This window comes from Hippoglossus hippoglossus, chromosome 21 (assembly GCF_009819705.1).
Source record: "Hippoglossus hippoglossus isolate fHipHip1 chromosome 21, fHipHip1.pri, whole genome shotgun sequence".
NCBI lineage: Eukaryota > Metazoa > Chordata > Actinopteri > Pleuronectiformes > Pleuronectidae > Hippoglossus > Hippoglossus hippoglossus.
Window position 1 is genome coordinate 16106222 of NC_047171.1, and position 23463 is coordinate 16129684.

The 23463-nt window shown below is 42.1% G+C and overlaps 1 protein-coding gene across 4 annotated transcripts in view; it reads left to right on the top strand.

The window, feature by feature from the left end:
- nalcn (sodium leak channel, non-selective) overlaps nucleotides 1-23463 on the top strand; it is a 61909-nt gene that overhangs the window by 26532 nt on the left and 11914 nt on the right. For all 4 annotated transcript variants that reach the window (XM_034573205.1, XM_034573208.1, XM_034573207.1 and 1 more), the window contains 11 exons: nucleotides 430-597; nucleotides 3808-3999; nucleotides 5783-5920; nucleotides 6451-6525; nucleotides 19572-19708; nucleotides 20694-20835; nucleotides 21030-21103; nucleotides 22377-22478; nucleotides 22682-22751; nucleotides 22943-23034; nucleotides 23169-23291. In XM_034573205.1, coding sequence (XP_034429096.1) covers nucleotides 430-597; nucleotides 3808-3999; nucleotides 5783-5920; nucleotides 6451-6525; nucleotides 19572-19708; nucleotides 20694-20835; nucleotides 21030-21103; nucleotides 22377-22478; nucleotides 22682-22751; nucleotides 22943-23034; nucleotides 23169-23291 — 1313 coding nt within the window. The remainder of the gene's footprint in view (nucleotides 1-429; nucleotides 598-3807; nucleotides 4000-5782; nucleotides 5921-6450; nucleotides 6526-19571; nucleotides 19709-20693; nucleotides 20836-21029; nucleotides 21104-22376; nucleotides 22479-22681; nucleotides 22752-22942; nucleotides 23035-23168; nucleotides 23292-23463) is intronic.

Consider the following 23463-nt stretch of genomic DNA (forward strand, 5'->3'; position numbering starts at 1 on the left):
ACTTTAGTTTCATATTTGTGGAGCATCATGTCGTCCACCTTTAAACACAGTGTAAAACAATATGATTGGAATAGATGGATTAAGAGGTATCCTGATGTTCAGTCCCTGCTGTTTGGTCCAAAAGCACAAGATCCTATGAGCTCACTGAGCACTGTCATTTTAACCTCTTAATATCTTCCAAATTGTCTATACTGAATTCAAAAGTAATGTTGGATACCACAATATCAGACCAATATGTCACATTTAACGTTTCTAACTTTCTCGCCTCTGTAAGCAGAGTATTATTGACCAACTGTAAAATAAAATGAACATTCCTAAAGGAGAAAATGACCTGTGTCCATAGAGTAGTGTACCTTTCTGTTGTGAGACATTTCTGTTGACAGGAAGTCAATGCCAATGTTGATTTGTATTTTCTTCTTTCAACTCCAGGTTGCTTTTACTATCTTATTCGACCTGGAGGCTCTTTTGAAGATCTGGTGTCTGGGCTTCACTGGCTACATCAGCTCCTCTCTGCACAAATTTGAATCTCTGCTGGTGGTGGGCACCACGCTGCACATCTACCCCGACCTCTACCACTCCCAGTTTACCTACTTTCAGGTAGTGATGCACGTACAACATTTTTAAGCACTTGCTTGATTGCATGAATATACATAAGACTCGCCCACACTTGAAGAACAGAAGCTGTGACTCACTTTGTGACATTTATTCCCTGTGACCATGTATTAATGAGTACAAATCAATCACATCACTGGTCTGGATTAAAAACCAACCATCTGTTTATCCAAAATGCTCATACTCCACTGTCACCACAAAAACAGACGTTCAGATAGTCGATTTTTGTAACATTTTCCGTCTCAACACAGAACTCAGTAAAAGAGTTGCAGGCTGGTGGTTTGATTTGAATGATATTGATGGGACATATGAGGCTGAATGGGGCAGCTCTCACTCCCTGTATGTGATGCAGAGTGCTGGGAAAACGCTAATCCTCCTTCGGCTGGATGTGATCTATTTGACGTCACCAGAGATGTATTCAGTATAGGTGGATTTCATTATATTTGTCTGGGACTTATGTTGTTGCCTAAAAGTTTGCATGTGTGTGATATAAAATCTGACAGTTTAAGTCACCTAATTACAGGATGACCCATGTGGGACACCATGCCTTGTAAGTATGGCACCATGTCCCACATTGAACCCTCTAACCTTCTTGTATGTATTATAATGTATGTGTTGATCTCTGTAGACAGTTGAAAGGAAATTACTTCTTGATGGATCTCTAATGAGCCTTGTCCACACAAGCTGCCTCCGTCCTCTCCGACTATATCAGCAGCTGTCGTCCACACATGTGCAGAGCTTCTGTTCAAACACATGTAAACATACAAACACACAAACTGTAGCAGCAGTCAACCGACTTCCTGTTCTTTTCAGTTTTACCAATATTCCAATTGTAATTAAAATTTGAAATATGTTCTAATAAGTTACATTTCATGGTTGTCTACACGTCATATCTGCAAGTTAAATCGTACTTAATGCTCCTTGTATCAATATTGTGGTATCCAGACAAACATGTTGTGTTTGTTCACCTTCATTTTTATACTAACTGGTAAAGTAAGTGCATTGTGATGAATCAAAATCAAAACTGCATAAGAAAATTCTCAATGACATGATGACTTTCTTTGGTATTATCTAAACCACTGTTTTTACATGTCAGCAAATACAAACATGCACAGATTGGTTATTAGATGTTTATCTCCATATCATCTGATTGGGTTCCTCACTCATTCTCCTTGCTGATATTCTTTTCCATGGAGGTAATCTTATTTTAAACTGGTGACATTTAGTCACAAATGATTAACCCTGAGGCTCAGCACTGGAATCAGAATTTTGTCCTCGCCATAGGGGAAGTGAGGAGGCTAAGCAATCATTGATTGTCTCTGTTTTTTTATTTAGTTATATCCAACCACAGCTAAAGGTTAGCCTCACCAATTGTGTTTCGGATTCGACAAAATGTCACATGCATTAGAGCCCTACAGCTTTGACACACTCGTGCACCCGGCAGAGTGATTTTTAATCAGCCAATGGAACCCACCTTGACACTTCTCTCTCTGTGTGTTCAGAATTGCAATGACTTCAGTAGCAGCATGACTTAACAGTTCAGTCAATTTATTCATTCAGAGAGCCTGCGAATTGAATCATCTTTCAATATCTCTGGAGGGGATGCACCAATCAGATTTTTAGTTATCGGTATCTGGACGATATGGGTTTAAAATGCCAGTTTGAATCCTTGTGACTACATCAGTTTGACACATGCAATTTTATTTTCAAAGCTTTGTAAGAAGCTGGAGCCAAAAGCAAACACTTGCCGCACAGCTAGAAAAAAAATGTTTTTTAATGGTTTATCATTAGTAGTAAACACACAATCTTCTTTGTGAACAAAACAAGGTTTGTTCATCAGTGCCACGACACTATGTTGTTTAATGTGTGCTTCCCCTTGTCGCTCGGGCCCTGAGCCTGAACTGCGCTTGTGAAACAAGTTACTTGTTTTTCACATCACATCTAAGTGATAATATTCAAGATTGTTTATTTACAATCAAATTAGCTTTTTCTTAGACAAAAAGATTAGAAAAAAAAGTATTTATTGTTTTGTTTTTTTCCCTACTGTATCTGATGTGGAAAATAATGATTCCAATGGTATCTTTCCATATAATATAGTTGCATAGAGTAATGTCGTTTTAAGGTTCAAACAAAAAGGATCAATATCAGATCAAGTATCAAAGTATCAGCGACCATGGTGGTTTGGATTAGAGCTCTGGGATTTCCACAGCAGGACCTCAAACTGTCCCACTGACATCCTAAAGTATGTCTGGAACCGGGGTCATGATAAAGCCTCGGCTCCTTCTATTAGGCAGCGGCTCTTTCTTCTTCTTTCTCCATCTTTTATAATGGAAATTTTTTTCATCTTTTGTCAAATGAGGACACGATCACTGGATGATACTGAATTCATCATTTTTATTGCTGCGGAATGAGCCACTGCAAATCCTTTCAAACATCATATTGAGAAACTTTGAATTGCTGCCGGTAAGACTAGTTTCGATGAGAAATATAACCCTGTTGTGTAAAGGCCTATAGGATTGTGACAAAAAGTAGGATAAGCAAATAATACGTTTTTTTCCGTTATGGCCTTGTGTCCTCTGTGAACTCTTTGCCTCAGAGCCGCATGTTCTCAAATGGATAGTGGTCATCATGGTCTGTCAGGAGTAGAAGGTAGAGTGTTCCCATCCCATCTGTCATCATGCTGTGAGTGTTATTACTGTATTTGTTTACCGTAGTACCGTAGGTACTCAGCCCAGTAGCCCGAGTTGTCTTCTTTTTTCTTTTTTTTTTTCACAGTTCATTGGGACACCAGGAATAGCCATTCATTTGGATTTGAGATGGATGCTAAGGAAAAAGCTTTGGGCGTCACAGTGTGGAGCTCAATCATTAACCACTCGCTGATCCCTGATCAAAGCCTGACCAAGATGCATTACCTTTTGGGGAGTGTTGTCACCACAAGCAATTTAGGGACTAAGCCTGTTGACGGAGCACAGTATCACTGGGTCATGATCAATGTTCTCTCCTTTAAAATCAATATGTCATCAATGTGCTGCTATGTTTGCCTCTATAACTGATATTTACTTTAAACTCCCACTCAAATACACCACCTCTTCCTTCCTTTGGTCTGGACTCTACTGCTCTAAAGGCCCAAAATGTGAAAACGTATGGTCACACAAACGGCAACTTTACAGCAGACGTGCTTTTCTTCCCCCTCAGGTGCTACGTGTGGTGCGTTTGATCAAGATTTCCCCGGCGCTGGAGGACTTTGTGTATAAGATCTTTGGTCCAGGTAAAAAACTCGGCAGCCTGGTGGTGTTCACAGCCAGCCTTCTCATCGTCATGTCAGCCATCAGCCTGCAGATGTTCTGCTTCGTGGAGGAGCTGGACCGTTTCACCACGTTCCCCAGGGTGAGGAACCTCTCACACTCACCCCGTCACCAGGAGAGCAATATCAATACTATCATTAAGAACAATGAATGTGGTCTATTTACGAAAACTCCTTTGGGTATTATCATAGCTTATATTTTAGTTTCTTTTATAGCTTTTGTGTGGGATTTTTAAGTAAACTTTGACCAAATGAGTAAAGAATCCTCACAAGTCATGTCTCTGGTCACAAACGATTGATTTATTGAACAAATTCTCTTCAATCTGCCATCAAGTGTCTAAGCAAATTCTGCTTTTATCAATTTAGCTTTTGCTAAGCGTGATAGTTATTCTGTAATATTTTTACTGTAATTAGCTGCTTTCAGCTCATTTTCCCAAAATCTCAGAGTGACCCCCAGGTGAGAGTAGAACAGTTCAGGAAGAAAAATAGGAGTCAAACATGTAGAATACGCAGACAAAGATGTCAACTTGGGAAAACGATTCAAGAGCATCGCATTTTCAGCAGCACAGTTTACGTCATGTCCTGCCTCCTTCAAGCTCTACCCAGACGCAACTGTTCGCCTAAATGTGCCAGGAATATTTCTGTTGTTGTGAACGCATCTGACCCAGACAATCTCCAGCATGTGGCCTTCATACGGGATTGGCCTTTTTTTTTTACTCTATTATACAGAGCTTCTTGTGAGTGGCAGATATCAACATATTATTCCTTATAGCCCTTCTAGTGTTTTTACTTCATTTAGTTAGGATTGATTTCTTACCCCTGATGCAGTGCAGTTCATTTCAAAATGAAGCCTTTTCACTCAATCTCTGCAGGAAGGCGTGACCTCATTTTGAAAAGTATTGTTTTCATACACACCCTGGGGAGAAAATGCCTCAATTTTTAAATGCTTTGCTCTCAGGGAACCATGAAATGTAATTCCAATTTCCAGGTGCAGGTAGTTTATAAGATGCACCAACTAAAATCCATACGAGCGACTCCAGAGGGACACCCCAGAAAACCAATGGGGAGGTCTCCAGATGTTGATGATGGGTCGCATGATGGGTCGGCAGATGTGGAACCCCCTTTGATTTCGAAGTGCTCATGAGCTCCTTTCTCTCTCATTAGCCACATCTTTCCCTTCTCGCTTTTTTTTTTTTTTTTTTTTTTTTTAACCCTTCCGACACATACTGAACTGAGGCACAGCGGGACATGAAGGGTTGCTCATAAACAGATGCCACTTGTATGCCGTGTTACACTCGCTCTCTTTTCCCATAATGCTTGTGCCCCACACACACTCGCGTACGCACACAGACTCTCAGGCATCACAGTTAATGATGTTCGGCGGTCTCCCCTGTGGGCAGACCTGTTGCTGGGTTTATCTTTGTCTGCGGCGACTGGCACATGTGAGCCGATTGGGAGGGAGGGAGGGAGTGGGGGGGGGGGCTGCCGTCTGGAGGTGAGGTTCTAAGGAGGATGTCCAGAAGTGACACTTGACCCCAGGGGCCACCATGTTGCAGCTGGCTGCTCACTGCACCTTCATGTGACCTCTACCGAGTAGACGAGCGGGCGGAGGAGCAGGGTAGAAAAAGAGGGCTGTCTTGTGTTTAACAATCTCACAGTTACAAGCTTTAGAGTAAGACGGTCAGAAGGAGGTACCGTGCATCACCTGTGTGCTATTTGCTCTCCTGTGAAAAGCACATTTCAAATATCAAATCTGCATAATTCCCTCTCTCTTTCTCTGTCTTCCTTTCCCTCACCGCACTTGCCGTCGCCCTCTAGCCTTTTGCCGCTCTCACTTTCTCTCCTCTTGTGCTTTACTCCCTGCAGGCTTTCATGTCCATGTTTCAGATCTTAACCCAGGAGGGCTGGGTCGATGTCATGGACCAGACTCTCGTAGCAGTGGGTCACATGTGGGCTCCGGTCGTGGCCATTTACTTCATCCTCTACCATCTGTTCGCCACCCTGGTGAGGAACTCAGTGTGCTGCTTTCAAATTAGAAGTCAGAATAGAGTCTCTTTCCTTTTGGGTTTAGAACTTAGTAAGTTTGCCGCATTGTTCCATTCGAACTCGATCTATTAGTCTGGTCAGTAAAAGCAGGTTGGAGAAAAATAAGTGACAAAAGGATACATGAATTGTTTTCTTAATGCATTCAGTTACCCCCCCCCCCCCCCTTCATTGTTCTCTCAAGTGGTACATCTGATCACAGTAAACCAGACTTGCAGGCGTAATAAGTGCTGACATTTCAGTGTTTGGCCCTCTGATAAGGGGGAGCAATCAGACAGCACATACAGGCTCAGGATGACTCACACCTCAGTCCAGACAGACAGGAAGTCTTCGAGGACAGGACAAGCAAATACAATTACGGAGCAGACTCTGTACTTTTGAAATTGTCTTTATTTGGGTTATTTGTTATGACGGCGATAATGACATCAACGTGTTACAGCGTGCTCGTGCAGCACTAATGCTGTTATGCACTTCCTCTCCATGCATTTTAGATTCTGCTCAGTCTTTTTGTGGCTGTTATCTTGGACAATCTGGAGCTGGATGAAGACCTGAAGAAGCTCAAACAGGTAAGAAGCTTTGGTAAATGATGTGCAGAGATGATATGCTCTGATATGTAATAGTGATTTGTAATAGATTGATTGCAAACAATTCATTTGCATATATTGTGCAGTGTGAAGAATCCAAAATAAATATCTGGTAGATTTGTGGTGTCTTTGAGTTAGTGAATACTTTATGCAGCAGGGTTACATCTTTAAATCTCAGTTTTCCACTGCATAATTTCAATTTCAGCCCAGTCAGTGATAGTAAGTACTAAGATTTTTTTTCATGTTGTAGCTGACTGTACTGGTTTTATGTTGTGGCGGATTGGCCTGAAGTGAAACCCGATCCAAGGCCTAATTTTCACCTGAGAAAGTAAAGTTTAGGAAAGTAAAGTGAGAGATTGAAAAAGGTACCCAGAGGCTTCATGTTTTTCTGGATGGAAAATCATGAAGCCACTGGGAGGGTTTTCAGAGAGCGCGCACCTCTGCCAAGGTGAATGCCCTCTCTCACCATGTTAAAGAAAGTGGGGGGGAAAGTCCTGGATTTGCCCGTTTGTCCAGCTCCCCTCCAACATTGAGTAAGTTCTTCCTTGGGTTACAAAATGTAATGAGTAATCCTGCAGATGGACCGAGGTATTATAAATAATTCAGATTAATGACAGCTCAACAAGTGGTTTGTAGTGTCTGACATTTTTTTCTTATTAATGAAGAAGACGACTGTCAATAATGTCTCGCATAAAATTCATCCACACCAGACTACAGTGAACAAAGTTAGCATTGGGGCTTGACAGAGCCGCGTTCAACCACCGTGGCTCAGTCGTCAAAGTGTTAAATGCATCAAGTGATCCTGTGTTTTACCATGTATTGTATATGTATACCACTAACAACCTTGTAACCTTGATTTTATGAGTCGTGATATTCCACTGGGGCCCAAGGGAATTTTTTGTTGCCTTGAACAGGATGTTTAAATCCAAAAAACACAAAACAGCCAACAGGACAAGAGAATGTAGGATACCAAAGTTAGAGTTTGAATGCAGCATATATTTCGATATGTTGCTGTGAACAGTCTCTTGTCATCAAGTAAAATCCATCTCTTGGTGATATTGTTTTTTTTTTATATATCTAACATCTTTCAAATGAGTAGTTGGTGTAATTCAAATAGTAAGCAACTGTTGGTACACAGCATGGACACCTAGTGCATGCATTCCTCTTGAATTTGGAAGGGTACATTAGATTTGATTTATATAGTTGCTCTTTTCATTAAGCACCACAGTAAGTGTGAAACCTCTTATTTATTCTACAAATTAAAAATTTTAATAGCAATTTTGAAAGAGCAAAACATGAAAGTACACATGCAACCACATATAAACCATTTCATCTCCCTGTGATCTGTTGGCTTAAACACTGAACACTTTCTGTTTCTACCCTGGGAAGAGTCGCAGGGTTGATTTATGAGTCCACAGGACTTTGACTAATTTCTTAATTCTCACCTTTTTGGGGATTTCTCTAGAGGGTAGAGTAAGTGGGCAATTAACATGAAAAAAGGCAAAAACCCTGTTGTGTGAAAAAGCTGGCACTTAACACACAAACACAAACAAGGCCAGGGTTCTAGTCACCGCACAGCGGGTGAACTTTAATAAGCAGCTTCTGTCATCAGATGCAATTGAAGTGAAGCCGCAGACTAACCTCTATGAGGAAATTGCATTTTGACTAACGGACAGAAATGGTTCAAATTAAAGCCCCTGGTCAGTTTCTGTGTCTATTTATACCCATATAATACTGTTTCATAGATAAACTGATCTGTGAGCTCACCAACATGAACAGGTTTGCGGCACACATGCCCACGTTACCGCTTCACGCCGCGTGCGCTCATCGCTGGGAGGTCTCAGCTCCACTGGACGGGTTATTTCCCACCTACAGCTGAGTGATTAGGTGCATTGACTGTAAAATTGCCTATTTTACAAATGCTTCAATCACGGTTACAGGGCCTGACTATAAATAGAGCGTAGATGGTGATCACCCTCTCACAAGAGAATGCTTCTCTTAACATGGCAAAAGCCCAATCACATGTCCAACCTTTCAATAAGAAGTACACACGTGGGCTGCGAGGGATGAGAAACCAATTACCGTGTCTGTGATGAATCATTTCTGCCTGCTGTTTGATAAATGGCTTCATTGAGTTGGCAATGTTTGTTATTTATGTGACTAGTGTCCTCTGCGAGCTCTTTTTTAGAAAAGAAAGACCATGCACAGAAAATAGTTTTACATGTTTACACTCAGCTCAAAAACGGTTGTGTGTGTGTGTGTGTGTGTGTGTGTGTGTGTGTGTGTGTGTGTGTGTGTGTGTGTGTGTGTGTGTGTGTGTGTGTGTGTGTGTGTGTGTGTGTGTGTGTGTGTGTGTGTGTGTGTGTGTGTGTGTGTGTGTGTGTGGAATCAATCACAATTTAGAGTGAGAGTTTGACAAGCAACAGCTCTGTGTGTTTCTGTTCCCTGCAGGGACAGTTTTAATTCTTTTTGCTTCACAGTTGGCCGAGCACACAGACAGTTGCTGCGTTCATATTATTTGGAAATAATGGAACAACAAATTGAATCTGACTAAACTTTTCAAAGAGTAAATTCATGCAAATTACATAATATTTGTTTTAGTATAATTTGAAGTTAAATAAGGGATTGGTTGCGTGGGTTTTCAGTTGAAAGGGAGAGGATGTTGAATCTACGCTGACAATACAGGGGCCGTGTATGCAGGTACATTGTTAGTGGTGTAATTAGAGGCTTTTATTCACTAAACTGAAAACAGTTGAATCGAATGAATTCCCTGAAAGTTAAATTAGCAGCTTGAGAAACTGCTGTTTCTGAGGTGATGGTTCATTTTCCCAAACCTCTCATTTCCTGTCATGCTCCACATGTGTCAGAAAATCAGTTGTAAACACGTCAGCTCCCGTTAGACGCCATTGTGTTTTGCTGCCATCCATGAAAGACTTCAGGCTGACAGTACGTGCATGGTTGCAGGTGTGCACGTGGGATCTTAGTGTGTCTTCAGTGTGTACGTGTCACATTAAAATGAAAATTCAAAAGTGCAGTCAAGCTTTGAGCGATAAGACCCACCTGCACAGCACAATCCTGCCTGATGATGGAGAGGTGTCCTTCAAATGATTTCTCTTTGTAGAGTACGAGGGAAGGTGAATGCCGAGGTCATGTTCTATGTCTGGTTAATCATATCGTTGTCATACAATAGTGTCTGATGCAGCATTTAGTGAATTTTGTGTAGTTTTACTAATGTATTGACATACTGCATTAACTTAAAGGAGACATAGTATGTTTTTTTTGTTTTTCTTTTCTCTAGTGTGTTATATATTTTTTTGTGTATGCAAAGGTTCTACAAACCTAAAAAGCTCAAAGTCCGATGTAAAGGAGGCTCCTCTCCCCCCCCGCTCCTGAAGTTCCTGAAATACTTTGTCAGTTGTCCGGCAGATACTTCCGGCCTGTGTGATGTCACTGCCCCACATTTGCATGCTATTGGCTTGTCTGGAACGCCCCCAGGTAAAGCTAGGTAAAGCGAGGGCAGAAGCTTTCCTCCATGGGCTGTGAGCGTTTGACCAATCACAACAGAGTGGAGAGACAGGAGCTAAAACTAATTGTTTCAGACAGAGGCTGAAAAGAGGAGCTGCAGCAATGCAGAGTATAAGGAAAGTGATGTGTTTTAATAATCATTAATATGATCAACCTGAATATGTCTCCTTTTAGACATCTTCATGAACTCTACACAGTTGCTGATCTCATGATCATTACCTCCTGGGAGCACTGGCATTCCAGCTTCCTCTCCTGAGCCATTCAATTTGTATAATACATAGGCAGTGTTGTTCAGTCAGCCAAAAGTTTGACCCATCTTGGGAATTCATTAGACTTTCAAGTAACAAAGGTCAGCAGCATACTATTTAAAACAGTCCTGCAAGTCATTATGAACAAAGAAATACACACCTTAGAGGCCAAATAGTGTGTTTGGCTGCTGGAACATGAAGAGACATCTTAGGAGAGAAGAAGGGATGCTGTTAACAACAGTAACTGCGACAGACTGCAACATAAACATAAAAACTTCCCTGTAAAACCTAAACAGCTTTTACCTTGAGTTTCTTCTTAATGAAGTTAGTGGCAATACATCTCAAACTCCCACACATTCACTTTAATCTGCTCCATTATTGCCTATATTGTGCTCAGTGGAGCATTAATGAAGCAGATCAGAATGGATGGCGGGTTACCAGGCAACACATTTTGGTCGTCATCATGTCGTCAGCAGGGCAGGTTTCATTCCCACTTGTCTTTCCATGCTACTTTTCCTTGATTGCGGAACTACTGTCCGCCCATGTTGCTGCTTTGATGATGATATCATCAGGAAGGCATGTTGCTAAAAAAAACGTCCGTCATCGTTTATATACGGACTGCACACCAGGCCTTTCAGGGGAATGACCAGCATGTGTCAACCTCGACAGACCATTTGTCTCAATTTGTTTTTTTGCAGTGTTTCAGGCTTGAAATCTCAGAATAAGCACAGAGCCTTGTGGGTAATCACACTGCGTTAACCTGCTCTGCTGTAAGTTCTGGAGGCTTTAATGCTGTGTGACGTGTATCGGTTCTGAATCTTTGCATTGGGATCGCCGCCTGACAAGGAATGGAGAAATTAAAGTTATTTCCTTTTAGCACAACAACAACAGTACAACACAAACCCACTTCACACACATCTGCATACACACTCACATCACCACACACACGCAAGGAGTGAATAGTGATAACCAGGGAAGTGAGAGTAAGCAGGGCTGCAGCTGATGAACAACTGTTTTATTCCTCCACACTGATGAGCAAAGGAGGAAATAAGTGTCAGGCATGTGTTAATCACACACACACACACACACACACACACACACACACACACACACACACACACACACCAGTGTATGCTCTACTCATCAATGTTAATTTGGATAATGCATTTATTGCGTGAAATTAGGTTTCTGGGAAATCTTTAATGAAATGATGCCTGGGACAGGGGAAATTTACACAGCAGTGGAAAACAGAAGTGAGGGGAAGATGTTGGAGCCCCCACCCCCCAACACGTGTACACACACACACACACACACACACACACACACTCACCACCCTCCAAGGTGTGAAAGGCCTTCGCTCTGCTCATGGCAAATCATTTTGAAGCAAATTCAATTATTAGTATTATTATTATTATAGATTATACACATACACAAACATGTAGATCTGTAGAATGGAATACTATGTTAATACTGAAGAAGGTGACATTTTTACTTGCTTCTGTTGATCTTTTTTTCTTGTATACAACAACCTTAGATAATTACAAAGCCACAGACATCTGAAATGTCAAGTGCTAAGAACACACACCTTTTTTTTTTTTTTTCAATCAGTGGCAAACGGCAACATTGAGCCAGTGGGTATGTGATCTGATCTGAAATACGACTTTATCTATTGGACGTTGTTGCAGCTTGTTATTGTTGTGCCTTCATCGATGGTGTCACAGGTCGGTGGGCTCTGTGATTGGGGAGACGGATGGCCCATCTCCATTCAACAAATCATCCCTGCCCGCAGAGCACTGTCTGCAGGACCAGGGGGAGGTGCAGGGAGAAGGGGAAAATCTGTGCCGCTAGATATCAACCAAATAGAAAAAAGGTGTTTACCCCTAAGGGCAGGAATGATGATGATAATGTGTGCATGTGTGTATGTGGGTGTACGAGTTGTCAGCGGTGGTAAATCTGTGTGTGTTTTGGTGCACACACTCATTTTAGCATCTCTGTGTTTGTGTGAAAGTCGAAATGTGTGCAATCAAACAGCTCCTCGGGCCAGGTAGATGAGTCATGAGGAAAACATGTGGGAAACTGTTGAACAGGAGCGGGTAGAAAGGTAGGGAGCGAGAAAAGCTCCATTTCCTTCATTTGCAGTCTTTTTACAAAATGTAGACAAATCGCTGCATATGCAACCATTGTTTTAAGGGTCTTTGCACACATTCATGCAGGAGCAATACACACTATGCATACACATTGTGGTTTAAAGTAGTACTTATTATTTTTCACTGGCTAATTCAGTTTTGGCCCAATCTATCGTCTGATGGCGAACTAGCCTCTGGGGCAACGGACAATATTTTGGGGCTTCCGGTGTAGACAGGCTGGTTTGTGTTCGCTGCACACTTTTTACAGTACTACGACTCCACATGAGTCCAACATTTCTCCACACAAAACACAAACAGCCATAGTTTTTGTATGTGTTTTACGGTCCAAACGACTTTTTTGGTTAATCTCTATTAACTGCTGTCAGCATAAGAATGCCATGGAAATGGAAACCAGAAAGCTTTGTTTATATAGATTAGTTTGCCCCGACCTGCACTTTCACCATCAGTGTGCACAGCGATGAAGACGCATGCAAACCAATCTGGGTTATAGCTGATTATTTTAAAGAAATCCAATATGAGGAAGGAGCGGAGGAGGCAGGCGGAGAGAGGGAGTCTAAGAGAGGTCCCGACTCAAATACAGCTGATGGTGAGAGTGTAGGCTGCAGTGACAGTGCAGGTGCAGGCAGGGACCGACCAACTGAGCCAGTGAAGAAGAAAAAGTAGAATACACCCCTCAAAGGTGATTGTGGCTTTCCGCCTCGTGTGAAGTTTTGTTTAAAATGCAAATATGGATCGTTTTGACAAATCAAGGACCACTTCTACCTCAGAGTGTCTCTCACAGTCCTTTTTATGAAGACCTTGATACAACAAATCAACTTTCAAATTTAGCAAATGCTCACACATATATTTCAGTATGATATCAGTTTATGTTTGATCAGTATCGGAATCCAGTATCGTTTTGAGTTATTTGCAGGAAGGAAAACATCACTAATCAAATCAGATACATGTTCACACTCATTTACATAATTATATTACTTCCCGGCCTCATATGCAAGCACATCCATTCATGTGGGTGTGCCCAGTGGCCTCTTGCCTCTTAGAGCTGGGCCCCCAATGGCCTTCAGATAGCATTTACCTTTTCTTACACTTGAGAATAAATGTTGGGGTAAACATTAGATTTCCAGATTATCTGACTGTGTGAGTTTAGGGATGTCTCAATGAAAAAGCAGACTGTTGTGATGTACTTACATTATTTATTTTTTACGTTTTATTGGACAAATGTGTGTGTATTTGTGTCTCTATGTACTGTGGAAGTCTATATGTGGGCATTACTTGGGGTCTGATGGATGATGATGATGATGATGATGGATTACTACTTTGTCATATCCCCAATATATGAACAGTTTAACAGATATTTATGAGGCTCCCCACCATGTGTACATCCTCAAAGAAACACTGTGGGGAGTTCCGCAGGCCGAGTGTGGCACAGAGGTAATCAGATTGCTGCCCCCCATGCGTGTCGGGCTCGTCAAAGTCGGCGTGGAGAGAAGCATGGCAGCGACCGTGTGCGATCGTCAACTGAGTAGCGTCAACTGTCTGCCTGTTCCACATTTGTCAGCCGAACGGAGCTCGATGTGGCGTAGATCAAACAGGAGAAGGGGGGGGGAGGCGGGTGAGGGAGGTGGAGTGAGTGATGGAGGTGGAAGGAGAGATAAACATTGGGAGCGAAGGAAGAGGAAGCAGAGCAAGATTAAAGGTTGTTTGCTTGGGGTGTCGATGAGGTTTAGGACGAGTGGTCACTGGTCCACAGCTGTGACAGGAACATACATTGTCACCGTGGCAACAGAGACACGTCGACTGTTTGGTCTGTGCTTTGGCCCTTTCATTTCAAAATGCCATCGACATTGAATGTAGATTTTGTGAAGGAGGAATTAGTTTGATCAAATGTGTTATGGAGTGATTGTGTCGTGGCTCTCCACCAAGGATTTCATTATTTATAAATTAAACTAAAAGCCTGTCCTCCACTTGCGTGATTTATGGATAAAAGGACTTTTGAGGATTTAGTGAAGGAGAAGAAAGGCGAGGAAGACGGAGGGAGGAGGGAATAAAAGAGCGCACCCCTTTGAGAATCCCAATACAATGTGTTCTTATCTTTTGAATGTCACCTTCACTTTTCTATTGGAAGGCACTCCAGGCACTGTGCCCCTGCCATGTTAATATTATCATTACTTTGGTTTGTCTAAACATGCCTGCAATCATATATTTCTTCTCAGGTTGTTCCTTAATGTTTATGTTACAAAACCAAAGAATGCAAATGAAAGCTTATAAATTCTTAACTAAGGAATGTTTAATAGCCAATAAAAACAATTTGGAAGTGAATTTTCCAGTTTGTTTTTAACAAAACAGCCCAAACAACACAGAACCTTAGTTTAAAGATTCCTGTATGTATTTGGCAGTATTTTGATAGGATAGATTATAATATAGTTTATGGTCAAAAAATCGAGCTTCAATCATATTTCATTTTCATTGATAACAACACTTAAAGAATCATTGTGAATCTTTTAAATAGTGTTTATTTTTTAATATCATATTTTTTACTCTCCAATATTGGTATTTTAGCGAATGATACATATTGGTCATGATTTAGTATTTAGCATTTTAGCCTTTATTGACGGAGCGAAGTAAAGACAGGAAACATGGGGAGGAGGATTAGAATTACATGAAACTAAGATTTCCCGCCAGGGCTGTTGCATTTGTATGAGTCTTAACCACTAATCTGCCAGTTATGGCCTCACCAAAACCACCGTGAAAGAAAGACACTGAAGCCAGTGACTCACAGCTGGATGCTTTGTAGGTTTGGATATTAAGATAATGGTACTTGCAGTTGTTTTGGGTGTTGGAGGTAGCTATTAGAGGTTTATGGGCTGTGTGGATTTACAGCAGCTCCACAGCATGGCTCATTACCCAGCTAATGAGAGGAGAGGGTGACCCTGCTAACTCGCTCTCAGTTCCTCCACCCCTGGGTATTACAGCTGGACTGGCCCAAGGCCAGGGGAACCCAACCAGGACTTAATAGAATGTGAAATGAAAATAGTTTAGCATGTATGACACAGACCACACAGTTGGATTTCCACATACAGCATTCCTTTCAGAATTTCTATCAACACAGATCATTGATGTGATTGTTGAAAGAGACACACAACATACACAGTTTTTCTGATCCAGTGCAGATTAATATCGACCATACTGAATGTTCAAACATGCACAAAGTAAAGTTGTGTTGCACCCTGATCACAGATACACACGTTCTCTCACATGCACGACTGTTGCTGGTCAATGGCAGCCTCTGATATCTGAATGGTAAAATGGAGATGAGTGTACTTACATCCTCGCAGGCACTCAAGTGTGTGGGCAGCAGTGTTGTAGGCAGCTGCTCATCAGTTCCCCATTGTTCCGTTGCTTACTCTGTGTTTGCCTGCCTCTGAGGCACTTTCACAGCACCAATCAGAGAGTTTAGAGGGAGTGCACTGTGGGAAAACCGGGATCCTCATGCCTTTCAGAGCCTCCGACAAGTGCCTGTGATTTTTATGAGGTCTCAGGCAAAATTTCTCAAAGGAGCAGAATGCTGACGGAAGATTGTATCTGCTGTTTTTTGTACTTTCATGTCAGGGATTTTCAAGCTGTTTACTCGTAGTTGGGGGATCAGTTGTTAAATGGATGTTCAAATGTTAAAGCAACCCAGTGTTGTTATTGATTTTTATCTTAAATGAACAGATTTAAAATCAGTTTGATGGTACACTTACTTAAAATGGAGAGAGTGACATTCCTGTCATTGCCACATTCCTGTCCATAGCATGAAATAAAGCTGATCGTTATGAAGGGATTTACTTCTTTGCCCCTACAAAAGAAGAACCCTTTAACTTATTTTAGATACTTTTACCCCCAGCGGATTTTCACCCCGTACTGTATCAGATTCTTCACCCCATTGTCTGAACTGTAGCTCTGACCAAATGTGGTCTAATGCTAATGGACAGCATTAGTTCTTCCTCCTCCCTTGCAGCCTTGGTCAGGAAAGCTGCGGAAATCCCAGCCGGAAAGCTCCCCAGCTCAGCCGAGCCTGAAATTGGCTTGAATGGAGGGGGAAGCAGTCGCTGGTCACCTGAATGGGTCTCGAGGCAAAACACATTAGTCTCAGCTCCACTGTTACACTGCACTATACACTAAATCTTATCTGCGCCAGGCGAAGCACTAATTTTGATTCATCAACCACTGACTGTGACACAAAGGGAAACAGAGAATGTTTTTCCTGAGCACACACCTACAGATACACAGGTGCAATGCACTTACTGCACGTGATTGTCACACCCACAGACATTACTGGTTAAAACACCTGCATTTTCACTTTTTTCCATATTATGTTGTTACTGGAATTTACACAGTGTAATAGCAAACTAGAAGTCTCGAATAAATAAATGAAAACAAAAAAGAATCACGAAAACTTACTCTCACTTCACTGGTTATCACTATTCACAAATGTCTGACATATTCAGAAGAAGACAATTCTTACTGCAAGGGAAATAAAACATTGTAAATCCACATTCTGTATTAGAAGATTGAAGACATGACAGCCCCCCATGTTAATGGAGGGGACATGGACCAAACAAAAAAATTTGATGCTACTAAAAATGGGGTGAAACGTCATGATTGACAGCTGAGACTTGACCGATTAACGATGGGTCGAGTGCATGTATCCGCAGGACCTTGATACCGTGACTCCACTCTATGATCATTTCTGCACAGACTCCAAATGACGTCCAAAGTGCAAGATGGTGGCACTCAGTCTGAAGCCTGTGCTGCTCCTACATCATTCTTTGCCAATTTCTTATTCTTTTCTTCTCGTATTTTAGGTCAGAAACAGCTGTGAAACCCAAACATTGGGCTGAAAGACACTAAAATGCTCCGATTGTAGTGATGAACCCACGGGGAAGCTTTCATCTGATTTTACTGGCAAATGCTCCTGAGCTTGCGTCAATGTTTGATTTATTGATCCTACGCTTTGACTAAAGACTCAAGGCCCAGTGTTTTACAGTTAATGGTGATCTATGGCGGTGTACGGACTCACCAAGTTAACCTTTTAAGGGACAGCCTTACATTGTGGCAGTAATTAGGAACCTATTTGTTTTAAAATTCTTTTAATTGGCATGAACAAAACAGTCTCAGTGATCCATCCTGGGTTGAACTCTGATCTGTTTTCCCAGGATGCATTGAAGCCAAAGTTGGTGCAAGTCTTTGCTTATTCCGCAGCCGTAGCAGTGAGTCCCCAGACGCAGCATTTAAATAAATAACCAGATGAAGTCCATGAGTAAGTGTGGCTCACTCGCACTAAACTAGTCTGTTTATGAGAACAGATTTTGATAACAATTCTTTTTGAGTGTGTGAGTCTGTTCCTGTTGCTGCAACTGTTTTCTCCTTCCCCCTTTTGGGAAAATAGACAAGAGCGAGTTCAGTCAGGGACGGAGGCAATGAGCAGAATCTGAAGCTGGAGCGGTTTTCGTATAAATAGATGTGGAAAGATGTTCACTTTGATGGAGAAGAGCAAACTCAGTGAGAGGTGGAGATGAACACAGGGAGCAACAAAGGACTAGACAGCAGGGAAAGTTTCACTGTAATGGGATACTGCTGCAGATAAGGGTGTAAAGCTAAACTGTGCATCTCGCTGAGTTTGCCCAATTGATTAGGGCCTTTGGGAACCGTAGGGTCCATATTAATTCTGCACCATGAGTGTGTTTGTATGTGTGTGTGTGTGTGGGTGCTTGCTCGTGAATTTTCGTGTAGTGTGTTTTTGCCTCAGCATCCAAATGTACAGGTACTATTTGAGATGACCGCAGCACTTTACATAAGTTTCACCCAGAGAACTGCAGCACAAGAAAGAGGCTCACATTTCTGCTCAACACGTTTTTATTTTCCATACGGCTGCACATACAGTGTAAAAAGTTAAATCCCACTTTTCTGTCTCTAATCATCCCTCAAGTTTTGTGTCATTATTATTTTCCCGTGCGTGTACTTCTGCCGACCTCCCTCTCTCGCTTCTTTCACTCTCTGTTTCTGCCGCTCTCTATCCTATCTTTCTATCCTGGGAGTCAGAATATAGACATTATTCCATCTTCACAGCACGTCACTCACCACTCACCCACTCGGGGCGAAAAAGAAACTCCCACACTTTAGTCTGCTGGAAAAAGAAAAAGGATAGACAGGTTTCCGTTCCCTCCTTTGTCAGGTCTCTCCTTCCCCCGGCTGTTATCCCTAAAAAAAACGAGAGGCTGTGCCCGTCACACGGTCACTCAGAAATACCAAAACGCATGAGCACAATGGAGGGACGTTCTCATCGGCCAAACACTATGACTGACGGAGACGCTTCCACCGATCCCAGTCAATACGTTTCACAGAAGTTGTCTGCTCAGAATGATAAGCCGCCATTCACCGTGGCACCAGAGGCAGCACACTTCCAGGCCTAATCTGCAATGCATCAGAGGTTATCTCCAGGCGCCCAGACAGAGAATACCTGCAAGGGAATTTCAATCAGCCCCTGCCATATGTAATTAAATGGAAATAATTGGTTTCTTTCCTTTGTCATCTTTTTATTTCGCCGGCCTATGCCACAGTGCTTAGGCCAGCACACGTGTACGTTATTCTCACTGTCCCAACCTTTTCTTTTGTCCATGAACCACTCCAAAGTAATGTCTTTTTTTTTTTTTTTTTGTTGCGTTCTCCATTCTTTTCTGAAAGTAAGTGGGAACTCATCCTAAATGTGCTTGTCTGTGCTATATGTGGTGCGTGTCTGTGTGTGTGTGTGTGTGTGTGTGTGTGTGTGTGTGTGGTTAGTAAGAGTGTTGCTGCCATCATCAGGCAGAAACGTAAAGCTACACTCATAACATTGAGGTAAATCATCTGAATTCCCCAGTTTCCTCTGACATTACCAGGCTTAGTCTCCACGGGTAACTTCATGCAGCTCACACTCACAATCCCAATTCTCCCCCCAACCCCAACTCAAATGAACTGTGTCCTTCTTTCCCCGTGTGTCGTATTTATCACTCTCCTTCATTCCCATCCAAATTTACCACTTTCCCGCTCTGTGCATGAACCGTCTCTCTCTCCTTCTCTCCGTCAGCTCAAGCAAAGTGAAGCCAATGCCGACACCAAAGAGAAGCTCCCTCTTCGCCTCAGGATCTTTGAAAAGTTCCCCAACAGACCTCAGATGGTGAAGATCTCCAAGCTCCCCTCTGACTTCACGGTGCCCAGAATCAGGTACTGGGGGAATTTATAAATCTTGAATCTCTTTTTATGTTTGGATTCATTTGGTTTATCCTGCAAATGCAAATTCTATGAAAACAGACTTGATGATAAAAAAAACAGTCATGCAGCTTAAATTTCAAATGCCAGTATTTTTACAGCAGAAGATGAAGTGAAGTGAGTCATTAGAATTCGTAGAAACATCCACAGTGTCTGAACAGACCTACACGTGCTCAAACCCCATCACCAGAAAATCGTGTTTTCCCCCTCGTCTGCTTGTTTGTTGGTTGGTTTGTGTGTTTGTTTTTAAGCAAGATTACACAAAAACAACTGAACAGATTCCCACGGAACGTAGTGGAAGGATGAGGTATAGATCAGGAGAGAAGCCATTGAATTTTATTGCAGATCAGTGGGGGGGGGGGTTCTTTACTTTCTTTAACAGTGAGATTCAACATTTCCACCAATTTCCCAGGGAATCATTTGTGGATCTTGATGAAAAGAAATCTGTCACATTTATGGAACTGATATGAGTGTATGCAATTCGGTGAAGCTTGGTCCTGAGAAGTGTGACATTTTCTACGACACAAGTTTGATCTAAAGAGAAACAAATGCCCAGACTTGATCCTGGAAGCTAGTAACGGATGATATCCTGCTTGGCGGCCTTTTGTATCTCACGCAGTGTTTAACAGAGAGCAGTTTTTAACCAGGAGAGCTTAACTGTGTCCAGCAAAGACCTCATAATCAATTTTATCATTTAGTTGCTGATTAGTGCACAGCTGGCTTCTTCGCTCTCCCAGAAACCCCCCCTCCTCGGCACATCTGCTGAGCTGCAGCAGCAACCTCTTCCAGAGACGCACTTTTCAGCTGAGATGGTTTTAAGATACACTGCACCCTCATGATTATTCTTGAATCTTTAAACGTGTGGATTTCGTCACTTGGGATCCTCACATTCAAATAAGTCTGTGTGTGTGTATGTGTGTGTTGTCTGTGTGCACTCCAGGGAGAGTTTCATGAAGCAGTTCATTGATCGGCAGCAGCAGGACACCAGCTGTTTGTTCCGGCGTCTTCCCTCCGCTTCCTCCTCCTCCTGCGACCACTCCAAACGCTCAGCCATCGAAGACAACAAGTACATCGACCAAAAGGTACTCGTACACTCGTCCTTTGTCTCACTCCCTCTCATTTACACTCACACACACAAAGGGGATATGAAGGTAACAACCTCCTCTCACATTGTTGATAAACCACAGCAAGAATGAATGCAGTCGCAGCAGAAACTTATACTTAACAAGCTCCCAGCTAATGTGCTCTGTCTATGTGCTCTCTCTGTCTCTTTTAGCTCCGCAGGTCAATATTTAGTATCCGAGCTCGTAACCTCCAGGAAAAAGAAACTACCATCAATAAAATCCTGCGGTAAGACACATCTTCACCCCCCCCCCTAGACAGAAAGAGATGTGGTGCTGGTGATTTGCAGGTCAAGAGACATGTAGATTAAACTGTCAGTTACCAACATATCGGATGAGATATATATTATAAAGAGAACATTTGCAATGATTCTTAAGATTCCTAAATGTAATTGAGGCTTGATACTTTACGGTTATACCATAAACTTTATTATAAATAAAAGCACAAAGCCCTTATCAAGAAGGTCATTCTGATCAACATACTGCAAACCATCTAAAAATGTGATATCCACTGGATCCCGACCTATATGGGGCCCGAAAAGCACTGGGCCTGATAAAAGCACTAAACATTTTCAGATACCAAAATATTGTCCTGTATATGTATTAACTTACGGTAAATAAAAGTGATTGAGTCTTGATATTTTACAGTTAAACCACAAACCTTTTTATTAATAGCTATAAATAAATAGAAAACACAAATAAGGAAACTACATATGCTCGTATTGGCAAATTGTTTTCCGACTAACTGAGACATCGATCGTGCTCTAGTTTCAACAATTCAGCTGTAATTTAATTTTACGTTTAACTTCTGTTCCACGATGAAATGTATTTGTTGAAATGCTGATGTAACAAAAGTCTCCTAAATGTCTGAAAAACTTTTCACCCAAATCCACTTTTAACCCACACGTGCTGATGTCTTGACCTGCGGCTTTAATCTCCTTCACCTTTGTCTATTTGGGTGTTTGCGTTCTTTTATTAATCTAGAGATCATAAGGTTTTGGATCTGCACCTTCCTCGGAGAACACAGCTAGATTTGTTTAATATGCATCATCCGCAGTCATGAAATACGTCTCAGTCTTTGTGTGGGTGAAACCAATAATGTTTGTGCATATGAGATGTAGCTCTGCTGTAACAGCTCTCTGCTATTGTTAATGGTTCCTTCTTTCTCACACACACACACACACACACACACACACACACACACACACAGACCCACTTCAGACTCATTTACTTTCGCAATGAAGTAAATGGATAATTTGCTGTTCGGCACGGCAAAGCTGGCACTTAGTGGAGATTAGCTCGCCGGCACCGTGTCCAAACCGGCTCTCACCCCTGCTCACATCCACCTGATTCTGTCAGTCAGAGAGACAGACAGCGTATCAGTAGTCGTAACACGATCTGTCTGCTCTGCCGTCGTCCACACAAACACACAACTTAACATTTTTTAGTCGTCATTATGGATCATGATCAGAAAATAATGTGTTTGTCTTGGTTTTTTCCAGGGCTTGTACCAGACAGCGTATGCTAAGTGGATCTGTCGAGGGGCAGCCGGCCAAAGAACGCTCCATCCTCAGTGTCCAGCATCACATTCGGCAAGAGCGCAGGTCTGTCAGCACACAGGCACACACACACACACACACACACACACACACACACACACACACACACACACACACACACACACACACACACACACACACACACACACACACACACATGCAGAAATGCAAGCGAGTGCAATACACCTGTGCTGCACCTGTGTGGTACCTCCAGGCATTTTATCACAAAGTCTTCTATTTATCTGCAGATCACTGAGACATGGTTCTACAAGTCAGAGGATCAGCCGCGGGAAATCGCTGGAGACTCTCACCCAGGACGTGAGCACGCACACACACACACACACACACACATACATACATACACACATTGTCCTTGGATGTTCACGAGAAAAAGCAAATATGATTAAACTTCATGTATTTCTCCAACATTTCTCAAAATATGTAAGAACAATTTAAAACACTGGAGGAAATATTGCAAAGCAAGTGTTATTGTCTCTTCTCTTGCGCAGCACTCCAGCACGGTGCGCTACCGGAATGCCCAGAGAGAGGACAGTGAGATCAAGATGATCCAAGAAAAGAAAGAACAAGCAGAGATGAAGAGGTATTCATTCACAAAAAATCACACAATAGAAAAAAAGAGACATGTTTGTTACCGTCCAGTTTGTGGTCACTTTTAGCACTTTGCTGTATTAACTGGTTAACTGTTTGTCCCGTGTCTGCGCGTGTTGTCCTCAGGAAAGTCCAGGAGGAGGAACTAAGAGAAAACCATCCGTACTTTGATAAGCCTCTCTTCATCGTGGGTCGAGAACATCGCTTCCGGAACTTTTGCAGGATGATTGTTCGAGCTCGCTTCAATGCGTAAGATCAGCCTTACATTTACACTCACTGTGTGGTCTTATTGTGTTGTTCTCAGGGTTCAGTAGGCGAATGTTTTCATCAGCTATAACATGACAATTTAACACTTCATGTTTACCCATCTATGATTAGTTTATATCAAGTAGTTCATTTATATTTTAACTAAAAGTTTGTG